At 37.1% G+C, this 17,084-nt stretch overlaps 4 protein-coding genes and 1 long non-coding RNA gene across 5 annotated transcripts; 4 read left to right on the forward strand and 1 right to left on the reverse strand.

Moving 5' to 3' along the window:
- Positions 305-2,927, reverse strand: LOC104730582 (membrane protein of ER body 1-like). The gene is made up of 8 exons (XM_010449769.2): positions 2,765-2,927; positions 2,217-2,606; positions 1,798-2,139; positions 1,577-1,690; positions 1,379-1,465; positions 1,064-1,303; positions 913-974; positions 305-824 (listed from the first exon to the last, which is right to left on the reverse strand). The coding sequence occupies exons 1-8, from the start codon at positions 2,907-2,909 to the stop codon at positions 396-398; spliced, it is 1,809 nt and encodes a 602-aa protein (XP_010448071.1). The 5' UTR covers positions 2,910-2,927; the 3' UTR covers positions 305-395.
- On the forward strand, positions 2,405-3,293 carry LOC104730581. Its single transcript, XR_002034494.1, has 3 exons — positions 2,405-2,495; positions 2,763-2,941; positions 3,207-3,293. It is a non-coding gene; the product is annotated as an uncharacterized LOC104730581 (long non-coding RNA).
- LOC104730583 (phytolongin Phyl2.1-like) lies at positions 7,154-8,816 on the forward strand. Its single transcript, XM_010449770.2, has one exon. The coding sequence runs from the start codon at positions 7,894-7,896 to the stop codon at positions 8,683-8,685; it is 792 nt and encodes a 263-aa protein (XP_010448072.1). The 5' UTR covers positions 7,154-7,893; the 3' UTR covers positions 8,686-8,816.
- Positions 9,296-13,252, forward strand: LOC104733258 (beta-glucosidase 9-like). The gene is made up of 18 exons (XM_010452850.2): positions 9,296-9,561; positions 9,669-9,732; positions 9,904-9,959; positions 10,074-10,149; positions 10,283-10,354; positions 10,443-10,530; positions 10,620-10,875; positions 10,950-11,065; positions 11,150-11,373; positions 11,444-11,469; positions 11,565-11,652; positions 11,749-11,839; positions 11,925-12,059; positions 12,111-12,334; positions 12,405-12,430; positions 12,526-12,613; positions 12,710-12,800; positions 12,886-13,252. Exons 1-18 carry the CDS (start codon positions 9,433-9,435, stop codon positions 13,121-13,123), a joined length of 2,088 nt encoding a protein of 695 aa, XP_010451152.1. The 5' UTR covers positions 9,296-9,432; the 3' UTR covers positions 13,124-13,252.
- LOC104730584 (beta-glucosidase 9-like) lies at positions 13,461-16,490 on the forward strand. The gene is made up of 13 exons (XM_010449771.1): positions 13,461-13,628; positions 13,732-13,795; positions 13,888-13,946; positions 14,055-14,130; positions 14,231-14,302; positions 14,393-14,480; positions 14,582-14,837; positions 14,926-15,041; positions 15,135-15,364; positions 15,450-15,475; positions 15,591-15,678; positions 15,822-15,912; positions 15,995-16,490. The coding sequence occupies exons 1-13, from the start codon at positions 13,488-13,490 to the stop codon at positions 16,230-16,232; spliced, it is 1,545 nt and encodes a 514-aa protein (XP_010448073.1). The 5' UTR covers positions 13,461-13,487; the 3' UTR covers positions 16,233-16,490.

Here is a 17,084-nt window from a genome sequence, read left to right on the forward strand (position 1 = left end):
GTAGTAATCGTCAATTTCAAGAATTAAAACAACACATTATAAGAAGAGATCAACATTTCTTAATTATCATTCTACTAAACCGACTGTTTTTGGCACTAGGAACATTTTTGCAGATTTCTTGTTTACCGAACCTTACCAATTTTTTTTTTTTTTTTTTTTTTTATTTTGTTAAATTAAAGTGAAAGAATTAGTTTGACCCTAAAAACAAAGGTTATAATTGTCTTTTTATTTATTTTGTCTTTTCGAATCTAATCTCCAATTTCTATAAACAATAAAACATTTTGTTTTCCTTTTTAGGTCAAAGTCCAATAAATTCGTTCATTTATTATGAAAAACAAATTGGGTAAGAAAAGGACACTATTGAGTTTGAAGTCAACAAGACAGAACTAAACTCTTCAAACTCGTTGACTTTCTGGAGTTTCGTCGCAAAACCCGCTTCTCTCAAGCCACTGACTAACCAAGTAACCCACAAACTGAGAAAATCCCGACGCAGTCATCGCCATCGTCGTGTACCGAAACAGAGTCTTGAGATAATCTCGTCTCTTCGACGCATAAGCTTTCGCAATCGAGAGCAAGGCGACGCAGAGCAGAGACACTGCATAAACAGCTAAAACCTTGTACTCTTGTCTCTTTTCCAGCTTGCTTCGAAACGAGAAGCCGTATACTAAAGGTGGGATCAAGCCGAAGATGATAAAAGAAGAGATTGCGATCAATCTGTGTCGCCTCGAGTACTCTCTTTTTCCGAGAACTTCCTCGTACCTATCTGTTCCCGAATCATCAGTGTTGGTTCGTTTTCTGGGTGTTTCGTTTATTAGTTCTTGGAGCTGCAAAAAAAAGATGGAGTCTTTTTGTTCACTTCTTTGAGAGTTTTACATACTGATGTTTTCGTTACAGTTCAGAAAGATCACTTACGCTGTGAACGGTGAGAAGAAGACCGCTTGACAGATTGGCAACTCCCAAGGCCAAAACGTTCACTGAATTAGGAGAAAAGACATTAGCATATTAGGTTTATGCGTTCAAAGTGTTCGACGAAATGCCTCAAATAGATTTTTGTTTCACTTACGAGTTGAAGCACCAGTCGCTGCCGCAGATGTTACTGTGCAAAGGCTTGTGATGGATTCTGTAAGACCTCCATACACTATACTTTTCAGGATTTCGAGTTTATTACCGTCTTTGCGAGGTTCACTACTATCTGGAAACTTTTGTTGAGTATCTGGTTGAGGTGCTTCCTTATTGAAACTTTGCTTGGAAGGTTGCTCCAGTGTTGAAGGTGATGTCGGAGTTAGGTGACTTTTTTGGTTGTCTAGCATAATTAAGAATCTTTGTTAAGAACCAAACTTAATTAGGATTCATCTCAGAATCAGAATTTAGAACACACCTGTTCCCTTGTCAATATCTTGATTATGATCTGGAGCTTTGTCATATTGAGTTTCCTTATTGACACTTTGCTTGGAAGGTTGCTCCCCTGGTGAAGGATATATCAGAGTTAGGTCATTTGTATGGTTGTCAAGCATGAGCGAGAATCTTTGTTAAGAACCAGACTTGATTAGGATTAATCTCAGAATTCAGAACAAACCTGTTTTCTTGTCAAAATCTTGATCAGGTTTTGCAGCTTGGTCATCGTGATACTGAGTTGTTGCTGGTTCTTCACTAGTGGTATTAGTAGGCTTGGAATCGACACTTTTGTCTCCTGGCGTAGTTCAGAAAATCGTAATATCAAAGTGTTGAAAGAGCAGAATGCCTCATTCTTTAAACATTGAAGTGACAAAGACCAAAAAAGGGAGAACGAGAAATTACCTTTCTCTTTGTGATATCTCGGACTGAAACGGGACCTCATTGAAACAATGAAGAGAAGCAGCACCGCAAACGTGGGAAGTAACCAAAGCACAGAAGCAGAAGACAGCCGCAATGAAGGCATAGAAGGCAATTGTAGATGTGGTTGAACGAAAGGCGGTGGAGAAGTCGAAAGGACAGAGAGAGCTGTAATGATACAGAGGAACAACCAAGCAAAAACATGGACTAACCACTTCGGAAAGCTCGGTCTGTTTTTCTCATTACTGACATCAATGCTCGGTTCCTTACCATTGATATCAAGATTGTCGTGAGTTCCTGGTGACTTTGAATCAACCCCTTTCTCTCCTGGAATTGGCAAGAACCAAAGTCAATCACAACTGTCCATACAACGGTATCGAAAGAAGATTGGATAAGAAAGATACCTTTGTCTTTGTTGGGACCGTAAACAGAAGGAAACAGCGGCTGAAGAAAAACAGGGAACCATGATGGAATCTTTGTCTTCTTGTCTTGGGATGTTGAACCATTCTCAGTATCACTGTCAATAGCTTTATTCTCAGTATCATGATCTTTTGTGGGTTGGGGATCTGACATCTTCACGAGCTTGACTGTTTTGGTGATATCTTTACCACAGCAAGGGCAGTAAATGTAGTACTTATGTTGGTTCCTGATCACAGTCTCCACCTCATCATCCAGTGAATCAGGTTCTGTCTGTAAATCTTTTGCTCGAACTACATCTTCAGTTTCAGAGTATTGCTTCTTATCTACGGGTCTTGAACCATTCTCAGTGTCAATAGGTTCATTTGTCTCCGATCCTATTGAGTAAAAAATTAATTTGAGCATTCGGAAAAGATGGGATTAATAGTATAGTACTTCATATACTTTTTTTTCTTTTGCAAGTATCAAACTGTAAAAGACCAGATACTAATGAACTAATAAGTAAACTAATCAAGAGTACATATAATTCTCAGACCTTGTTCCTGGCTGAAGTCAACACCATCGTCCTTTTCGCTGCCGAGTGGTGAGTCTGGTGACAGGTTGGTCAATTCATTGGTACATACACCGTCTCCGGGTCCGGGGAAGCTTGGAGATGGAGCCTGATTCTTGGTGGGTTCCATCGTAAACAAACAAAGATGAGATTCAGAACCATGTTAGTACCATTTATGGTTACACTCTCTATCTGAATATTTTAATTTCACGGGTTCCACGTTCTTTATCTTTATTATTAATCCTAACCAACTTGCTTTTTTTTTCTGAAGAAAAGAGTTAAGAACAAACTGATAAAATCTTGATAAAAACCGAACCTTTTTGCTTACATAAGGAACAAAACAAGTTCGTGTACAACACATTAAAAAGTTAAACAGAAAGGAAGATGAAGAACTCTGTTGTTTATTTAATCAAACTTGTTTATTCAGTGTCATGGAAGCCGTACTTCTTAAGCAGATCACTGAGAAGTTGACTGGTGATGAAAGAAAGCGCAGACGCTCCAATCGCCATTCCGGTGTACAAAGCCACGGTCCTGAGTTTTTTTTTTCCATTTTGAAGGCATAAGCTTTTGCAAAGGAGAGAGAGATGACGCAGACCAAAGATGCGGCGAGAACGACCGCAGCTTGGTAGTGTCCATTGTCGGTTATTTTCAAAGAGAGGCCGTAGAAGAGAGGAGGGATCACAGCGAAGAATATGAAGGAAACCACAACAACGAAGCAGTGGAGCTTGACCTTTTTATAGTCTCCCAGCCGATCCTTGTACAGTGCTCTATCTTGTAGATATGTCATATTATGCTCTTTGCTCGAACTGTGAGATGGTGGTTGAAACGTTATGAGTCCGTATAGCTGCCAAAATATATAATTTATTGTAAGTATGAATAGTTTGAATCAACTTTCTAGTGAATACAATGCTGACAAGTGTTTAGAGACACACGGTGAAACAGAGTAGGTGTTCTGTAAAAACAGAGTAGATGCTATGTGAAAACAGAGTTTGTGCTCTGTTTATTCAGTTAACATTGTGTATGCGAAAACAAAAGAGAAGACACAAAACGACGTACGCCGTGAATGATGAGGAAAAGGCCACTGAATAAATTGCCTAGTCCCAAAGCGATAACTTTGACTGCAAGCAAAGATAATGTTAGTTGGAATAAGATGTATGAAGAAACTCAATGTCGTGTTTGTATGTTCATGCATGTGTACTTACCAGTGGAAGCTCCGGAACCGGCAGCGGAAGATACTACACCGAGGCTTGTTATGGACTCGATTAGACCTCCATACACAATACTCTTCAAAATGTCTAGCTCCATTGGAAAGAGATTTAGAACTGGAACCACGACATTATTCCACAAGACAAGTCTCACCGGCTTCCGGGTTGGAGGGATCTCGGTGTTTGTCCCTAAACCTTCCTTATTCTCTTCAGGTCCAGGGGCTTTCTCTGTAGTTTTATTCAAGACATCATTCCAAGACGGAAACAGGCAAAATTGAGGCAGAGGTAATATGAAGAGTAAAAAAGAGAGTCAGGGAAAGATAACAGAGATGAAGGTACGTATGAACGTATCTCCTCTTATGATAAGATTATACATGCTCATCTTTATTTCAATCAGCTAAAAAAAGACATGTGAAAAGTACCTGGAGCTTGATCTGTTCCCTTAATAGTAGGGGTTGGAGGGTTTGTAACTCGGGTAATACCTCTTACTCTCCCTGCAATATATAAATACTCTTATTTATGGCAAAGGGAAAGGGGGAAGAGGATGTAAAGGAATCACAATGTCCCTACATTTTTTCATTGCTGCTATCAGGTAAATGATGATGGGGAAAATGGAAGACCAGAGGAGAGCCATAATGGCGAGGAACAACAACGAGATCACGGAAAGGTACTTGATGCTCGGGAAATGTATGAGCCAACGTATCTTTTCATATGGATCCAGCCCTGGCTGTAGATGAGGAGATGGCGTTCCTGACAATGGCAAAGGAGAAGTCGTTCCTGGTACTGTTAAAGGAGAACCCGGCCCTGGGGATGGAGATGGAGAAGGCGACCCTGGCAGTGGCAAAGGAGAATCCAGCCCTGGGGATGGAGATGGAGAAGGCGGCTCTGGCCGTGGCAAAGGAGAATGTGATCCTGGCGATGGCGAATGAGAAGGTGGCCCTGGCGAGAGAGAAGGAGAACCTGGCAGTGGCGAAGGAGAATGTGACCCTCGCGATGGCAAAGGAAAAGGCGATCCTGGCAGTGAGGAAAATGCGAGGACCACAGAACAATGACTGATAGCAATAGTAGAACCGCAGCGAATAGGAACCGCAAGTGGGACTGAGCCTTGGTAAACAGTTCAGGAGAAGTTCCTTTAGTTTCTTCCATGGCTCTGTAAGTAATGATGGGATTGGTCATGTAGATCAAGAATCAATCAATCCAACATTTAAAAAGTCACTTTTGATCAAGAAATGATAACCACTTACAAAATAAAAAAACAAAAGTGTCTATATCATCATTGACATATACACAAAAGCAGTAGTATATGTATTACCTGCGAGAGGAAAGGTAGGGAACTTGAAGGGGATAACGAGAGGAACACACAGTCGGAAATGCTTTGTTTTGTAAGGAGCAGTCTCTTGACCCTTTACAAAGATTTCAGCATCTGTGGTAATGTTACGTTTACAGTTAGGACAGTAGAGATTATGAGTCTGTTGCTTCTTTATCTCATCCAAAGCCTCATCGGGACTTCTCGTCTCGCCATGTACAACTTCAGATCCATTATTGTTGTTGTCTTCTTTCTTGGTTCCTACGTACGTATGATACAACAGCCTATTATTTGGACTCAAGAAAAACACAAATTTTGTCTTTCAACACTTTCTTGACGATGATAACTCAAAATAGTTTTCTTGCTTCATGATGTGTGCATCAATATATAACATTTGTCTACCAGATTAACGTGCTACATCATACATGCGATATCCTCTATTCTCTCTAACACCAAAAACTATTACTTTTATCGAATGCATCCAACTTATATTCAAAAAATAATCAACTAACTTAGATCTTTCTATATATTTATATCTTAGGACTTTTGTTCTTGTTTTCATGAACATATAGAAAAATGCGCAAAATCAGGAATAAAATGAAACTGTTTTTCCAAACCAAATCACAACGTACGTAAGTCTTAAACTATATATACTAACGTAAAATATTAGCTCCAGTGCTCACGCTCTACTGCCATGCTACATGCTACATGCCAAAGGCGATATAAACGTTGGGTAAGCTTAATAACATATGCATGATTTGCATTCTATATATGTTCACTGTCCTATGATATAATTAATGTCGGAGCCAACGCATAGATTTTCTTTGGAGTTACCTGTGTCTTGCTTTGGAAATTTTGTGGGATCATCATCCATTGAACTGCCCGCTAGTTCTTGATCCAAGGGTGGTGAATTGACATCATCGCCGGTGGCAGAATTCGGACGCTGAGGAGTGGTTGTGGCCATTTTAGAAGGTGATGAATTGATCATATCAAAGAGAGGAGCAGAGGACGCTTATTTTATATGCTTATTATCTGAAGATTTTCAACCATAGATTTGTGTTTGGAATTGGAGGGAAATTTCTTACCAATTTCCCACAAAATAAAACCTTCATATAGCCATAGAAAATCAATGGGAAATATGTGAGAAATTTTCTGCTATTTTTTCGTCGATATATGTAAACTTGTTACAATAACACCAAAATTTATATTTGAAAAACATCTACATAAGGTGTTTTTTTTTTTTTTGGTTGACAAAAAAAAAAGGTGCTTTTTTTTTTTCTTTCTTCAACAGTTCAGATTATTTTGTATTTTAAGATTATAATCTCATATATTGATTTTAAAGGTGTGATATTATGAAATTCTTTCAAAAAGGACATTCAAATATGTAAGTTTAATTATTCGTTATTCTCAAGGTTATGTGCTTTTTACTTAGAACCTTGTTATTATTTTTTTATTCCTAACTAGATTAGAACATGTAATACTCTACAATTTTTTTAGAAACTTATATAGAATTATTTCAAATACTCGCATATTTATTAAAATACCGTAAAACAATTGGAGATGAATCATATAACACTTATTCATATTCTCACTTTTTCAAAATATGATTTCACTATGATTTCAAAAAACAAATTTGGATTAAAAAAATTCGCCATTTAGAGTACTTATTAAATTTTGAATTCACGCTACATTACAAATTGGAATAAACTGATTATTGCAAACTTGTAAGTGGTACAAAAGTCAAGAATTGTAAGAAATATATATATATTTTTTTGTGTTTCATATGAAAAAAAAAAAGAAAAATACTCAAATGTTGTTATATGGCAAATTCGCATTTGATATATAAACCATTCACACTTACAAAAAAATAAGATTTCTTTTAGCCAGCTATAAGGAAATTTGCGATATAAAAGAATTTATGAATGATCAAATTGTTAAACCAGTCACGACTTTACAATAACACCGTCGCCGGCGGAGGTTGGAGTGCGATTCGGATTCGTGGTGGGTTCCATCGGAGACAAACTAAGACGAGATATGCAGAACCTTCTACGAACTTATCACAATTTATTTATGGTTACTCTCGAAAACTTTATTCCCATTATTGAAAGGAAGATATGATATTTTCTTTCTTCTTGATGGTTAACCAAACTAATTGGGGTTCTATAACAAAAAAAAAATATCTTATGCCAAAAATCGAATTTAACCAATCGTCACGGACGTACCAATAAATTCGTTATTCTCCCCAACACGTGGTAGCAGTCCAGAGTCCAGCACTGGGATTGACGTTGATGGCCGAACTAACTTTTTCCACGTGTCAATCTAAGATCCGGGGTATTATCGTAAATAGAAACTACTACGAGGGGTACATTCACCAACGTAACCTTTTTTTTTCTTTTCCCGGTAAATTTCTGCTTTAACCTTTTTTTTTGTTTGTTCGATCTGTTTTTGTTTGTCCAATAATGGAAACTCTTCTTCCACCATTTTCCTGGAAAATCTCGAAATCTAGAAAGATGCATCTCTCTAATAGATAATAAAGCCCAATATAACCACTCTTAATCTCTGCTCTTCCTCTGTTTCAGATCGGATCCAATTTGACTAAAGACATGATTACGAATCCACGTATGTTGTTATACACGTGCATTGCGAAAGGAACAGTGATTCTCGCAGAGTTCGTTTCAAAAGAAGAAGAGCCAGGAATCGAAGATCTAGCTTTGAGATGCATCGAGAACGTACCTCCACACCATTCGATGATCTCTCACACAGTACGCAAGAGAACTTACGCTTTGATCATCGATGGAATTTTTTCGTATTTCGCCATCTTAGACGAGGCGGTTACGAAATCTGAGTCTCTCTGGCTCTTCCATCGTTTGAAATCGGTTACGGAGTCTCTTATGGAAGACGGATCCACGGCGGATTCGTTGGTTAATCATCCGAGTCGACACTGTCTCCAATCAAAGCTGGAACCAGTCTTCGTTGAGATCACTACTAATAAGGATTTGGAATTGGAGTTTGTTGGATCTTCTCCTCCTAGAACGAGGGAGATTAATAATAATCAGAGTTTGGATTCTTCGTCTAGAGGTCGAAAAGGTGGTGGTGCGTTTATGCCGCTGTTAGGTAAGCCGTTGAGGGTGTTGAAGAACAAGAAGAGATTGCATACTGATGAGGTGAATTTGAATGAGAAGAAGATGGATTCATTAGGAATAGGAGGTAATAAAGGAGTTAGAAATGGGTTGATGATTCATCATCATCATGATCATCATCATAGACAAAAGGCGAAACAGATATGGAAGAAACATGTTTGGGTTGTTTTGATGTTTGATCTCTGCATCTGTCTTGTTCTGTTTTGTATCTGGCTTTGGGTTTGTCAAGGCTTTCAATGCATCCTCCAAGGTTAAAATAATTATAAATTAAATACTTTTATACAAAAAAACTTCATCAAAAATCCTGAGGTGATGTTGATAATGTTTTACTTTTGTGTTTTTTTTGTAATATTCTCTTTTGTAATAATATCATGGGTTTTGTTTTTTAGCTGTCATTATGTGATTTGGACGGGGAAGATTGGATCCAAGACAAATCCAGTTACTATTTACTACATTAGTACTTCCTCCGTTTCAAAATATACGATGTTTTGGAGAAGTTTTTTGTTTCATAATATAGAATGCTTTCAAATTTTAATGCAACTTTTAGATTAGTTTAATATTTTATATTATGCAGTATTGTTTTTAATTGGTTAAACTTGTTAAAAGTAAAAACTTCTTAATCTGCGTGTTTTGCTTAAAACATTCTATATTTTGAAACAGAGGGAGTACTGGATTGCATTGTCGTTCGTAGACTGACCTTTTCCATTTAAAAACTCCACTCACGCTTCCTTTTTAACACGCTCCACTCATTTTTTTTATTTTCCGAAATAGTACACACCATTAAATCTTTAAACAGCTGTTGTCGAAGACAGACACGTATTTATTAGTGTCTCTCACTGAAAAGATGGGTCAGTTCAGTACTCGCACTGCTTAAAAGTCAAGACCACACGACTAAACTTCATATACTATCATCTAATTAAACAAAGGGACACTTCAATTATTATTTTTTACTGGATCCCTCAGACGAAAGTAGCCAAAAAANAAAAAAAAAAAAAAAAGATAATGAAACGTTTATCTCTATGTTTCATTATTGTGGTCATCGCATTGACAACAAGCTACGTTGCTGATGCCTTTACCAGAAACGATTTTCCAGATGATTTCCTCTTCGGAGCCGCCAGTTCTGCTTATCAGGTTCGAGTCTATCAGCTGCTTCATTTTGTATGTTCTTCTTCCTATTTTTTGTTTTGTCGAATATAATAGAGTTGTTCTTTGCTATGTTGGGAATCTGTGGATAATAGTGGGAAGGAGCTGTTGATGAAGACGGAAGAACTCCTAGCGTATGGGATACTTTCGCACACTCTCGTAAGTATATACATCTTCTGTATGGGTTTAGGATTTTCCAATAGATAAATTCCTAGGTTGTTGACTTAAAAAAGTATGGGATTCATATCATAGGTTACTTAATCTGTGGTTCCATATTATTAGCGTTTTATATTTCGAATTTTTGAGTCACTCTTTGTTGGAAACTTGTAGACAATACAATTAGCGGTGATGGAGATATAACATCTGATGGGTATCACAAATACAAGGTTTTTTTTGTTTTTTCTCTCATTCTTTTGCCGTTTTACTTTTTCAGAGAAGTACTTTATCCTAAGTCTCTGGCTCTGTTTACTCAAATTCGATGTTGTTGTTACTTTTGGCAGGAAGATGTTAAGCTGATGGCAAAAATGGGCTTAGAATCATTTAGATTCTCAATATCCTGGTCAAGACTTATACCTAGTAAGTAGTAATGCCTCTTTTTTTTTTTTTTTTAATGTGAAGATGTAGTAACGCGTCTTCTTCCTGGTTTCTTTTTCTCTTGCAAGTAACGATGTTGTTTCTTGACCTCTTTATTGTCCCCGTGGCTTTTCAGATGGAAGAGGACTCATTAACCCAAAAGGCCTATTGTTTTACAAGAACCTCATCAAAGAACTAAAAAGCCATGGTGAGGCTTTTGTCTTTATACGTAATCTCACAACTTTAAGCCAATTCATAGCTTCTATAACTTAAGTTTTGGCAAACACTACTAACAGGAATCGAACCACAAGTTACGCTTTACCACTATGATCATCCTCAGTCTCTTGAAGATGAGTACGGAGGATGGCTCAACCGCAAAATCATGTAAAAGATTACTAACAAAGTCGCTTTTTTTAATATGAATTGTAAGGAAATAACATCAAAAATGTTGTTTGTTTTTTCTCATACTGCAGAGAAGACTTCACTGCTTTTGCAGATGTATGTTTCAGAGAGTTTGGGGAGGATGTAAAGCTATGGACTACAATAAACGAAGCTACAATATTCGCCCTTGGTTCTTATTGCCAAGGAATCTCTCCGCCTGGACGTTGTTCTCCTAACGAATTCGTCAATTGTTCTGCTGGAAATTCTTCTACAGAACCATATATTGTAGGCCATAACATTTTGCTAGCTCATGCCTCTGCTTCGAGATTGTATCAACTAAAGTACAAGGTACATTACACATATATATCTCTTATTGGCTCTTAAACCACTCCGTATTGATCATAGTTCATATGATGATGCAGAACAAACAGAGAGGATCCATAGGGATTAGTATATATGCATTCGGGTTTTCTCCCTATACAAACTCCAAGGACGATGAAATCGCAACTCAAAGAGCTAAAACTTTCTTCTTTGGCTGGTGAGAAAAGAAAAAGCTTTCTTTAATTTCATTGTTTCAATAACTTGAGGACAAGATCTCAAGACTAAATTGAGTAATGATCAGGTTGTTGAAGCCTTTGGTATTTGGAGACTATCCGGATGAAATGAAGAAAACTGTGGGATCAAGATTACCAGTTTTCACAAAGGAAGAGTCAGAGCAAGTTAAAGGATCATCCGAGTTTGTAGGAGTGATTCACTACACGACATTCTATGTCACAAACCGACCCTCACCTACGTTCTTTCCCATGATCGAAGGCTTCTTTGAAGACATGGGCGTCTATATGATCGGTAAGCTTAGTTTCTTACAAAGATAGCTTCTTAACTCTTTTTAAACTAATTATTCTTCTTCTTTGGACAGCCGCTGGGAATTCTTCATTTTTTGTGGTAAGGTCCTGAGAATATGCAGAATACATATAAACCTTATAATACAAGCTCTCTTGTTTGATTTTTTCCTACGATCAATTGCTTTTTTCTTGAAGTGGGAAGCTACTCCATGGGGTCTAGAAGGTATTCTTGAGTATATAAAGGACAACTATAACAATCCCCCAATCTACATTCTTGAAAATGGTATACTTCTTGCTCTCTGGTTTGTCTGCTTGAAAGCACACTTTCTTGTTCTTATAAGATTCTTTAATTTGAATTTTTTTAAAAATATGAAAACAGGTAAGCCGATGAATAGCAATTCGACACTGCAAGACACAGAAAGAATTGATTACATTGAAGGTTACATTGGTGCAGTGCTCAACGCCATCAAGTATGATTCTCCACCTTCTACATCTTTTAGTCCTCATATTTACTTGACTATGTGTGTTTTGTGACAACTCTTTATAACTGATCAGGAATGGATCGGACACAAAAGGTTACTTTGTATGGTCGATGATTGATATGTATGAGTTGTTGAGTGGATATACGACCAACTTTGGATTGTACCATGTGAATTTCAGCGATCCTGGNAAGCTTTCTTTAATTTCATTGTTTCAATAACTTGAGGACAAGATCTCAAGACTAAATTGAGTAATGATCAGGTTGTTGAAGCCTTTGGTATTTGGAGACTATCCGGATGAAATGAAGAAAACTGTGGGATCAAGATTACCAGTTTTCACAAAGGAAGAGTCAGAGCAAGTTAAAGGATCATCCGAGTTTGTAGGAGTGATTCACTACACGACATTCTATGTCACAAACCGACCCTCACCTACGTTCTTTCCCATGATCGAAGGCTTCTTTGAAGACATGGGCGTCTATATGATCGGTAAGCTTAGTTTCTTACAAAGATAGCTTCTTAACTCTTTTTAAACTAATTATTCTTCTTCTTTGGACAGCCGCTGGGAATTCTTCATTTTTTGTGGTAAGGTCCTGAGAATATGCAGAATACATATAAACCTTATAATACAAGCTCTCTTGTTTGATTTTTTCCTACGATCAATTGCTTTTTTCTTGAAGTGGGAAGCTACTCCATGGGGTCTAGAAGGTATTCTTGAGTATATAAAGGACAACTATAACAATCCCCCAATCTACATTCTTGAAAATGGTATACTTCTTGCTCTCTGGTTTGTCTGCTTGAAAGCACACTTTCTTGTTCTTATAAGATTCTTTAATTTGAATTTTTTTAAAAATATGAAAACAGGTAAGCCGATGAATAGCAATTCGACACTGCAAGACACAGAAAGAATTGATTACATTGAAGGTTACATTGGTGCAGTGCTCAACGCCATCAAGTATGATTCTCCACCTTCTACATCTTTTAGTCCTCATATTTACTTGACTATGTGTGTTTTGTGACAACTCTTTATAACTGATCAGGAATGGATCGGACACAAAAGGTTACTTTGTATGGTCGATGATTGATATGTATGAGTTGTTGAGTGGATATACGACCAACTTTGGATTGTACCATGTGAATTTCAGCGATCCTGGTCGCAAGAGAACTCCAAAGCTCTCTGCTGCTTGGTACACTGGTTTTCTCAATGGTACAATTAATGTTGCTTCTCAAGATATTATTCAGTTGGAGAGCAACTCCTCTAGCTCTTCTTCGTTGTAATGTATTTAACCAAAGGGTCATGGTTTAGTTTATTTCATCTATACTATGAAAAACCTCAGCAACTTAGCAAATGGTTTGATAATATTTGTTATTTGCATATGAAATGATGCATGTACCTTTTGAGACCAACAAAGGTTGCATAGTAAAAATTAAACCGTTTGTGGTAACTTACAAAAAAATGACGTACGTGTAAAAGTTAATTAAAATATGCATTCTTATCGCAAAAAATAGTGTGATTTTACTTTAGCATAAACCAAAAAGGGAAGCAAATGTCAATCAACCATTTATATTATTTCCCGAAGGGCCGAATCTAGTTATCTATATATATATCCACAACTCACTCAAACCAAAAGTAGCCAAAAAAATGAAAATGAAACCTTTATCTCTATTATTTTCCCATTTTCTGGTCATCGTTTTGACAACAAGCTACGTTCCTGTTGATGCCTTTACCAGAAGCGATTTTCCAGAAGATTTCCTCTTCGGAGCCGCCACTTCTGCTTATCAGGTTCGAGTCTCTCTGCTTTCATCCTCTGTTCTTCATGTAATTTCTTCTTTATTGTTTTTGTCTAATATAATAGAGTTCTTTTTTTGGGAATTTGTGGATATAGTGGGAAGGAGCTGTCAATGAAGACGGAAGAACTCCTAGCATATGGGATACTTTCGTACACTCCGGTAAGTATATTTTTATGTTACATTCATATATCTTACGGGTTTGAACTTTCGAAGAAAGTTTTTTTTTAGTTACTCTTGTTCGAAACTCGCAGACCGTCCTGGGATTACAGGTAATGGGGATATAGCATCTGATGGGTATCACAAATACAAGGTTCTTTCTCTCATTCTTTTGTCGTTTACTTTCCAAAGAAGTTATCGTAATACTTATTAGTCTCTGGCTCTGTTTTCTCAAATTCGATATTGTTGTTACTTTTGGCAGGAAGATGTTAAGCTGATGGCAGAAATGGGCTTGGAATCATTCAGAATCTCAATCTCCTGGTCAAGACTAATACCTAGTAAGTAGTAACGCCTCTTCCTTGTTTCTTTCTTCTTGTAAGTAACCATTTTTGTTTCTTGACCTCTTTTAATGGATTTTTTTCTTTTGTGACTTTTCAGATGGAAGAGGATTCGTTAACCCAAAAGGCATATTGTTTTACAAGAACCTCATCAAAGAACTAAAACGCCATGGTGAGGTTTTTGTCTTTACATGTAATCGCAACTTTAAGCCAATTCATATAGCTTCTAACTTACTTACGTTTTGGCAAACACTACTAACAGGAATCGAACCACAAGTTACGCTCTACCACTATGATCATCCTCAATCTCTTGAAGATGAGTACGGAGGATGGGTCGACCGCAAAATCATGTAAAGGGTTAAATAAAGATTATGATCTAACACAACGTAGCTTTTTGATATGAATTGTTTTTGAAATAAAATAAAAATTATTGCATTTTTTTTTATTGCAGAGAAGACTTCACTGCTTACGCAGATGTATGCTTCAGGGAGTTTGGAGAGGATGTGAAGCTATGGACTACAATAAACGAGGCTACAATATTCGCCACTGGCTCTTATGGCCAAGGACTCGGGCCACCTGGACGTTGTACTCCTAACATTCTCGTCAATTGTCCTACGGGAAATTCTTCTACAGAACCATATCTTGTAGGCCATAACGTATTGCTAGCTCATGCCTCTGTTTACAAATTGTATAAACTAAAGTATAAGGTATACACATATGACATATCTTTCTATTCACTCTTAAAACCCGAACCTCAAAACTCCGTATGATCATATTTCATTATTCATGGTGCAGAGCAAGCAGAGAGGATCCATAGGGTTTAGTATATATGCATTGGGGTTAACTCCCGCTACAAACTCCAAGGACGATGAAATCGCAACTCAAAGAGCTCAAACTTTCCTCTATGCCTGGTGAGAAAAAAATAAAATAAAAAAACTTCCTTTACTTTGTTTCTATAACTTGAGGACAAGACCTCAAGAGTCAAGACTAAACTGATAACTCAGGTTGTTGAAGCCTTTGGTATTTGGAGACTATCCGGATGAAGTAAAGAGAACTGTGGGATCAAGATTACCGGTTTTCTCAGAGGAAGAGTTAGAGCAAGTTAAAGGATCATCTGACTTTTTAGGACTTATTCACTACACGACATTTGCCGTCACAAACCGATACTCACCTTCAACTATCTTTCCCATGGACGTAGAAGGCTTCACTAAAGACATGGGCGTATATGTGTCGCGTAAGCTTAGCGTCTTTAATCATCAATAATATAAAAAAGCTTCTCTCAACTCTTTTAGCTAATGACTTGTTCTTTCTTTGGACAGCCATTGGGAATTCTACATTTTTTGCGGTAAGGTCCTAAAAATCTGCAGAATACATATAGATCTTTTAAATAAAAGCTCTAGTTTGGTCTTCTTGGATTAATATGGAGATTTTGCCTAATTCATCAATTGCTTTTCTTGAAGTCGGAACCTGCTCCATGGGGTCTTGAAGATACTCTTGAGTATTTAAAGGATAGCTATAACAATCCTCCAATATACATTCTTGAAAATGGTAACACTTCATTCTTCTTGTTCTCTTCTTACTCTCTGATTTGTCTGCTTGTAATAAGCACACTTTCTTGTTTCTTTCTTTATCAGAAAACAAAAAAAAGATTCTTCAGATTAATGAATTGCAAATTCTTGAAATAAAAACAGGTGCGCGTTTGGAAAGCCATTCGATACTGCAAGACACAAAAAGAATTGATTACATGAAAGGTTACATTGGTGCTGTCCTCAACGCCATCAAGTATGATATTCTCCTTCTGCATATTTTAGTCCTCATATTTACTTGACTCTCTCTGTTTGTGACAAATCTTTTGACTGATCAGGAATGGATCGGACATGAGAAGTTACCTTATATGGTCGATGGTAGATTTGTATGAGTTATTGGGTGGATATTCGAGCAGCTTCGGATTGTACTATGTGAATTTCAGCGATCCTGGTCGCAAGAGGTTTCCAAGGCTATCTGTTTCTTGGTACACTGGTTTTCTCAATGGTACAATTGATGTTGCCCCTCAAGATACTATTCAGTTGAAGAGGAATTTCTCTAGCTATTCGTCATTGTAATGTATTTAACCAGTTGATGGTACGTACACTGGTTTTGTTTATATTAAAAATGGAAGAGTTATTTTTGGAAATATATTCATGGGCGGTCACATCACAAGGATTACACTTCACGGGAAAAATAGAGAAAGATATCCCTATAGTCTTTCTTCACATGTGTATATTTGTCGCGTTTTGCGTGTGGATGAAGAAAGGATAGGAAATATGGGTCACTTAACTGTTATTGGTCCAAGAAAACGCAGTAAACGCTTCAATTATTTATTTATTCTCTTCAACTTTAGACTAAAGGAGGAAAATATAAATGAAAATTGTTCTCTCTGGATTTAGTTTCTCTGGTCATCATTTTGACAACAAGCTACTGTCATAGACCGATCACAATCAGAAATTCATTGTAAAAAACGTGACTTTGATAAACTAACGATGTATATATATGCTATATTGCTATACTATTTTTGGAGAAGAAAAAAAATAACAAAAAAAATAACAAACTGTTATACTATTGTCAAAAGTAGATTATATATGAATCCTAAAATAGAGCTAAAATCTCATAACACCCTTTCTATCAAAACAAATTCTTAAAACTCCCTCAATGGTGAAAGGACAATATTACCCTTAATGAAGATTGTTTTAGGTTAAATATAATTAAATAAGTAATTGTTCAACGAAAAACACAGTAGCTCAGTGGTTGTGAGCTCCATGCGCGTGCGCGCGCCCAGGGTTCGAATCCCACTATGCGCAGTACAACTGGTACAACTAGGGTGCAACTGGTACAACTAGGGGATATATGGTACAACTATGCGACGTGCAACTGGTACAACTATGGTGCAACTGGTACGACTAGGGGATATATGGTAC

Source organism: Camelina sativa, chromosome 12 (assembly GCF_000633955.1).
Source record: "Camelina sativa cultivar DH55 chromosome 12, Cs, whole genome shotgun sequence".
Taxonomy (NCBI): Eukaryota; Viridiplantae; Streptophyta; class Magnoliopsida; order Brassicales; family Brassicaceae; genus Camelina; species Camelina sativa.

Bases quoted from the DNA above. Each gene is read 5' to 3' on its own strand.
- LOC104730582 (XM_010449769.2), bottom strand. From the start codon at position 2,909: ATGGAACCCACCAAGAATCAGGCTCCATCTCCAAGCTTCCCCGGACCC. The intron at 2,140-2,216 runs GTATCTTTCTTA...TGCCAATTCCAG, and splicing joins CGGTCCCAACAAAGACAAAG to GAGAGAAAGGGGTTGATTCA. The intron at 1,304-1,378 runs GTGTGTTCTAAA...TAATTATGCTAG, and splicing joins AGATATTGACAAGGGAACAG to ACAACCAAAAAAGTCACCTA.
- LOC104730583 (XM_010449770.2), top strand. From the start codon at position 7,894: ATGATTACGAATCCACGTATGTTGTTATACACGTGCATTGCGAAAGGA.
- LOC104730584 (XM_010449771.1), top strand. From the start codon at position 13,488: ATGAAAATGAAACCTTTATCTCTATTATTTTCCCATTTTCTGGTCATC. The intron at 13,947-14,054 runs GTTCTTTCTCTC...TACTTTTGGCAG, and splicing joins ATGGGTATCACAAATACAAG to GAAGATGTTAAGCTGATGGC. The intron at 15,042-15,134 runs GTGAGAAAAAAA...CTGATAACTCAG, and splicing joins CAAACTTTCCTCTATGCCTG to GTTGTTGAAGCCTTTGGTAT.